Here is a 7,338-nt window from a genome sequence, read left to right as displayed (position 1 = left end):
TCAGATTAACAAATTCTTGTTTCCTCCTACTGAATTGCACGTGTATGACATGTACACACCTATAACTTATTCGTGTCGTGTTTTTAGTCTGGTGAATTTAGTCTGGACAAACCGACTAACCATCTTTCATAACACTCCATTAATGAAATCTCGAAATTCAAAAGTGCTGAAATTTTGTGCAAGTCTAGCGTTCAGTGTCGTAATATCTCGTTGAGAAGTAATAAGAGCTAACGTAGCCGAGAAAAGACTTTAGTATACCGATTATTCTTTCGATATAACTATTTAATACAACTAATAATATAACTATAACTAACCAACCCTTATTTTGCATGTTGCGTGTTACAGCGTGTGACTGCCATCCGATCGGCGCCTCTGGGAAAACTTGTAACCAAAGTACCGGCCAATGCCCGTGTAAAGACGGTGTAATTGGTATCACTTGTAACAGATGTGCCAAAGGTTACCAACAGAGTAGATCGCACATTGCACCTTGCATCAGTAAGTACACGAATTCCTTTTAACGCTTTTAAGCTTTCTGCGTATCTCGTTGATTTTTATCAAAATTAATTTATAGCAGAGATACGTGATATAATAAATCGCTTTTGATCATTTTCGCGCATTTCATTATTACGACTAGACTGTAAAGAGCATAATCACCACGAATGAATGGAGTTTTTCCAGTTTTATCAATTTTATTTAGTCCACGTTTAATCGACGATTATTTGTATTTAATTTCTTTCTAATTTCTTTCTATGTAATTTCTTTCTAATTTCTCTCGCAATTTCTTTCTATGCATTTCTTTTATTCCGTTTCTAGAATTCTACGATTCGTTAAAAATTTCTGTAAATTTTATGTTGATTCTAATAAAAATTTATGGGAATGAGTACCGTAGGATTTGAAGAGACGGAAAAATATATTTTGTTTTTAATTATGCAATATTTCTTGCGTCTAGATCTGTTTGTAAGAAAATTGACATTCTTCTTAGGAGAAATTATGTTATGTAATATTTATGATACATTCTTTTCTTATGAAATTTTTTAATCGATTTTTATGTTGCTTAATCGTGAAAAAATATGAAGTATTTGTTTATCGATATTTTTGTTATGGTTCTACTTTTATGGTTTGCTTAAATTACAAAGGAAGCATGTCGAGTATAATACACGAAAACTTGGCATGATAAAATATAGAAGCATAAACGTTATTTAAAGAAAGTATTGTACCACACCCACTGCACGTGAAAATTTCTCATCGACAATGAAGGTAATGGAGAAGATGGATTATCGAAGCTTTAAAAGCCATTAATAACGCGAAATTACGTCCTTCATTTTGTTTTTACTTTTTCTCACAGCTTTGTCACGTGCATGACATAAATAATATTTTAATAGCAGAGAATTAATAGCAAGAAATTGTATATATTTCTTAATTCTTTGTTATAAAATAAAAATTGCTTTTATTTCCTATCAGTATTATTATTAATGTTATTAATAATTAAATTAAAACGATAATTATTAATTATAATTAATAATAACGTTACCAATGTTATTATATTATTTACGTATTAGTAATATTAATAATAGTAATAATGTTATCTAGATTATTTTTAGTAATAGAAAATTAAGAAATAGAAAGCAGCGAATTATTTTATCAATATCGTATCATTTTGCGCGTAATGAGTTTCTTTATTAGTATAGTATTAATAATGAAAGGTTAATAATGAAACGATAAATGTTTAAGTAAGTACCAGTTAATTTAATATCAACCATAGATCATCAGATCGAAAGAAAGTAGCATAAATCTTGTAAATATCATTATACCAAAATTCTTTTTTATATTTTATTTAATACTGTACCATATCTTTCTTACATTTTACGTTCTACAAAAATAAATCGTGTGTTGTGTGTATGTACATATATATATACAGGGTGGGTCACTAAGTATTGTCTTTTACGTTTACGTCTTTATTATTACGCCTAGTGAAAAATGTTTTCTTTTTTTTTAAATGGAATCATATATTTTTTATTGCACCATTCGATGCATCTTGACATTCTTTAGAAAAAGGTATTAACTCTTCTATGAAAAATTTGTGAAAACGATATAACACGCGTAGTAAGAAAAAAAAAATCCAAGATTGTTAATATTTACGACGAACATTTATTCCAGATGTGAGCCGTGGTGGCGCTAGTGAGTTAAATGAATTGATATTAACCCTTTACACTCGACGATTTTTTGGCTAGAGAAGAGTAGAAATTCAAAGATTCTCTAGTAAAAAACTGACGATACTTTTTTGAGCAGTAAATAAAGAATTGTATAATAGTAGAATTGTAGAATTATTTGATATATGAATTAATATCGATCTTTCAAATTTTACGAAATGGTGACTAAAGGTCACCACTCGAGTGCAAAGGGTTACCTTACTTATATTAAAAAATCATTAATTTAGGAGTTATTTTAATTTTAACAGTATTTCTTAACAACAATAAAATTACACTATCTTCTAAATTAATGATCTTTTAACGTAAATCGGTAATATTTATGTATACTTATAAAATAAAATAAAAAATCAAATCCGTTCAGAAGTATGCATGATATTTCGACCAAAATTAACCACAGAATGTGTCGGAGTTGCTGGTATTCAGGGGTCGAGAAAGTCGCGATGTGCAAGGGTTAAAATTAAAATAACCCTTGAACTAATGATTTTTTAATATAAATAGATTAATACTTTTTCGTAAACAATATCAACATGCATCGACCGCTGCAATAAAAAATATATGATTGTATTTAAAAAATCATCGATGACCTTCAGATGTCCTCTACACGTATACATACAGGAAAACTAATACGAATGAAATGTGTCCCCTTCGAAACCATTTAAACGTCTGTTCAACATTTTTTCGCTAAGCCTATTAATAAAGGCGTAAACCTAAAAGGCAGTATTTAATGATCCACCTGTACATATATAGGGTGTCCCAGAAACGGTAGTACAATCAAGTAGGGGATGATTCTTCATGAAAAAACGAATCGAAAATAAAGAATAAAATTTTTTCATTCGAAGCTTCGTTTTCGAGAAAATCGACTTTGAATATTCACCGAGTACACATGCACTTAACTATGTTTTAGATATATAGACCATCGATGCATCAATATCGATGGCACAATCGAGAAGGGGATGATTCTTCATGAAAAAACGAATCGAAAATAAAGAATAAAATTTTTTCATTCGAAGCTTCGTTTTCGAGAAAATCGACTTTGAATATTCACCGAGTACACGTGCACTTAGTTATGGCTTATACGAATAGACCATCGATGCATCAGTATCGGTGGTACAATCGAGAAGGGGATGATTCTTCGTGAAAAAACAAATCGAAAGTAAAGAATAAAATTTTTTCATTCGAAATTTCCTTATCGAGAAAATCGCCTTTGAATATTCACTGATGGTCCATCTGTCTTAAGTGCACACGCACTCGGTGGATATTCAAAATAGATTTTCTCGAAAACGAAGCTTCAAATGAAAAAATTTGATTCTTTCTTTTCGATTTACTTTTTCATGTAGAATCACCCCCTCTTCGATTGTACCACCGATACTGATGCATCGATTGTCTATTCGTATAAACCATAGCTAAGTGCACGTGTACTCGGTTGATATTCAAAGTCGATTTTCTCGACAACGAAGCTTCGAATGAAAAAATTTTATTCTTTATTTTCGATTTGTTTCTTCACGTAGAATCACCCCCTCTTCGATTGTACCACCGATACTGATGCATCGATTGTCTATTCGTATAAATCATAGCTAAGTGCACATGTACTCGGTTGATATTCAAAGTCGATTTTCTCGACAACGAAGCTTCGAATGAAAAAATTTTATTCTTTATTTTCGATTTGTTTCTTCACGTAGAATTACCCCCTTCTCGGTTGTACCACCGATACTCATGTATCGATATTCTATTCACATATAAGCCATAGCTAAATTCACACGCTCTTAGTGAATCTTCGTAGTTTCGAGAAAAGAAATGAAACTTCGAATTAAAAAATTTTATTATTTTTTTTTCGATTCATTTTTGCATTTAGAATCACTTACTTATCGGTTGTACTACCATTGCTAGGACATCCTGTATATATACATTAATCTCGTATCTCTGTTTAACATCTATAATGTTACTAATATAACTTCATAATGTTGAAATAATTAGCCAAAATCGCACATATCGTTTTCTCAACCATCTTTCATATTCGATAAACGAATATCGAATTTTCATTGAAAATTTAGTTGACGTATGAATAATCGGCACCACATAATAACCGATTACCAACTTTTTCTACTACGTTGACGATCTAAGTTTACTACGCGTGTAGCAGACTTAATTATTTCCAGCATATCGCACTTCGCCGTTCCCTACAGAGTTTATCCTGACTTATTATGCACATAGGTATCCTTGCATTAAACCTGAAGCGTTCTTCGATACACCGGGTGATCGAAAAGTATTCATCGCCTATTTAATTATCAAACGTTCCATGCAAACATCGTTCTCGCGAAAACCTTGCAAAGAAAACGTAATACAGTATGCCAATATTTTCAAATCATCTTAAAATGATGTATATCCTTCTCAAATCGAATATAAACGAATCTACCATAACCTATATTCAATAAACTATTCCAAAATTTTCCGAAAGAAACAATAATTGGAGAGCAACGTAAAAAAATCAGCAAATATTGCGGGAGATATACATATGCATACTGGAATCTGTAATAAAATGCAAAAAAAATATATTTATACTGAAATTTGAAATAAAATGGAAAAAAATTGTATTAATAGCGAAAAAAATTAAATTACTAACGTATTCTGTTAATTTCGAGGTGTTTCTGTATCGACCATACAGCCAGAGTTTGCCAATAAATCGTAACAATGCAATCATCGTAGAGTCAACAGTGCAAAATGGTAAAACGAGCGGCCCAATTGGGAGACTTCGTCGTTAGGTCACACTGTATCTAACGAAACACACGAGAACTCTTCGAACGTTCCATTAATGGCTCGGACGGCAATGGATCAGTCGTGGAACGAGATAAAAAAAAAAAAGAAAAAAGGCGGCACGAAATTTTCGACCGTGGCCGTCCTGTTTTTAGAAGCGATCGATCGATCAATGGGAAGGAACACGCGACCGTTCGACCGTGTTATCGCACGATCGCGCGTCCAATTAGGCAAAATTTGCGAATACGAAAGAGGGAACCGTGTAGGCCTTTTAGAAGAGATACGAGCTGTATTTAACGTAACTCTTCGTCCAACAATTTCACATTTATTTTCCTTCTCACAGAAATACCGAGGGTTGTGCAGACTCAAGGCACGGCCGGCGAGGAGAGCGGAGAACACGAAGACGACGACGACGAGCGCGGTTACGATGGACGAGCTGGTAAGTAAATGTCAAATGAGCCAATGTGACGTGTCTCGCGTCGTTGTTTTGACTCCCGATACGTAACGTTCCGCTCGGAAGATGGCAGTACTTGTTACGAAAGTTGATTTTTATTAAGCGCGTGTCGCTGTCGAGGTTAGGACGCCTAGTCTGGAAGACAGGTTATGTGCGGTCGGAATTTTCGAAGGATACATCGAGACGAGTATTTCCTTATTTTTTCTCGTGTATAATTTGAAATCAAATTACCGTGTGATATTGAAATATTATCCATAGTTATTAACATACTGTTAACAGTTAAAGTATTATCGCTGATAATATTGGCAAATACGATACGTTGCGAATTGTAGGTTATAGGTTATATTCTATTGGTTTCTACGATTTTACGACGAATATGGTAATTAGTTGATTAGTTATTTGTAAAATTTAAATAAAAATTTTGATTTGCAGGATTTTATCTTGTTTTATTGAACTTGTTACTCTTGTACAAGGGAAATTATACATATTCTGGGCTGTTTTAAATATTGAAAGATATATTAACCCTCGAATAGTCTACCGTAGATGAGCAACGCGACGAGTTTTCACCGGGTCACTTTTGACCCATATCTAAAGCAGAATGTTTGTTTCTTTAAACAAACTACTCTCTACCCCATATTGTAAATATTATTAGACAATATCCTGCGCCATAAAGTTAGGTGCATAGCAAGTATAGTGAAAAGGAGGATGTTAAAAAAAGACCATTTTTGGCATCCCCTGGAAATGAAAAGTTCCTTCGGAAGTTTTAAGAACATTTTCCAAGGAACAAAAAAATTCTTTCATCACTTTGCCAAGAAACGATGGGAAAGTTGTCGAAAATCAGTCGAGATATGTGAAAATGAGACTGATCATATACAGGGTGTCCCAGTAACGATAGTACAAATGGGAAGAGGGTGATTCTACATGCAGAAACGAATCGAAAAAAGGAATAAAATTTCGAAAAAGTCCATTTTCTCGACAACGAAGCTTCAAATGAAGAAATTTTATTCTTTATTTTTGATTTGTTTTTTGACAACTTTTTGTCAATTTCTTAACAACGTTCCCATCGTTTCTCGGCAAAATGATAAAGGAATTTTTTGTTCCTTGGAAGATGCTCTTAAAACTCGCGAAGAAATTTTTCATTTTCAGACAATGCCAAAAATTGCCATTTTTATCATGCTCCTTTTTACTATACTTGCTTTGCATCTAATTTCTCGGTGCAGGATATTGTCTAATAATATTTACAATATGGGTGGGTGAAGTTTGTTTAAAAAACGGAAAATTTAAAAAATATATTTTTGATTTATGTGCATCGGGTACATACAACGTTATATGTTTTTTGACATTGAAAATAAACGTAATTTGAACTACGTTTCGAAGGTTCTCCTGCACTCGATATCGAAGGCTTTATAAGCTGAATATGAAAAATCAAGAACGGTTAATAATTATCGAAGATAAAAATGGAATAAGCAAAAAGATCGATAAACAATATACGCAAAGGTGGGTGGGAAATAATGTAACTCTTGCTGTAATAACGAGAATGGAATTTAACTTATTTGTAATTTCTGGTATAATATTCACATAAGCAGAGATACTGGCTGTACATATGGGAAAATGCAGGGAAGGTAGGAAGTTTATACTGATACAAACTCCCTTGCCACGTGGCGGTATGGAATGTAAGCACAATATTAATTTGGCAGACGGAGAGAGAGAGAAAGAGAGAAAGGGAATAGAGGGTTGGAATGTCTAGCCGCTTGGTCGCAGCCTCTCAGCCACCCTAATGGCTTAATTAAAACTACCCTCACTTGCGGCTTGCCCATTTGCTCCAAGTTTCCAACGGCCTACTTGTACCGCCGTATGAGCACAAAGTTTACCATTTTTATTTACTCCTCTGCACATGGCAATAAATCGTGCCATCACGCTAAA

At 33.2% G+C, this 7,338-nt stretch overlaps 1 protein-coding gene across 1 annotated transcript in view; it reads left to right on the top strand.

The window, feature by feature from the left end:
• Positions 1 to 329: 329 nt before the first annotated feature.
• LOC108552518 (netrin-1-like) overlaps positions 330 to 7,338 on the top strand; it is a gene marked incomplete at its 3' end in the record, with an annotated part of 32,930 nt that continues 25,921 nt past the window's right edge. Inside the window, exons 1-2 of the mRNA XM_017907117.1 lie at positions 330 to 495; positions 5,305 to 5,400. Coding sequence (XP_017762606.1) covers positions 330 to 495; positions 5,305 to 5,400 — 262 coding nt within the window. The remainder of the gene's footprint in view (positions 496 to 5,304; positions 5,401 to 7,338) is intronic.

This window comes from Eufriesea mexicana, unplaced genomic scaffold (genome assembly GCF_001483705.2).
Source record: "Eufriesea mexicana isolate 0111107269 unplaced genomic scaffold, ASM148370v2 scaffold4744748849, whole genome shotgun sequence".
In the NCBI taxonomy this organism is placed as follows: Eukaryota; Metazoa; Arthropoda; class Insecta; order Hymenoptera; family Apidae; genus Eufriesea; species Eufriesea mexicana.
Note: the sequence above shows the minus strand (reverse complement) of the source record. Positions and strands in the feature narration are given on the sequence as shown.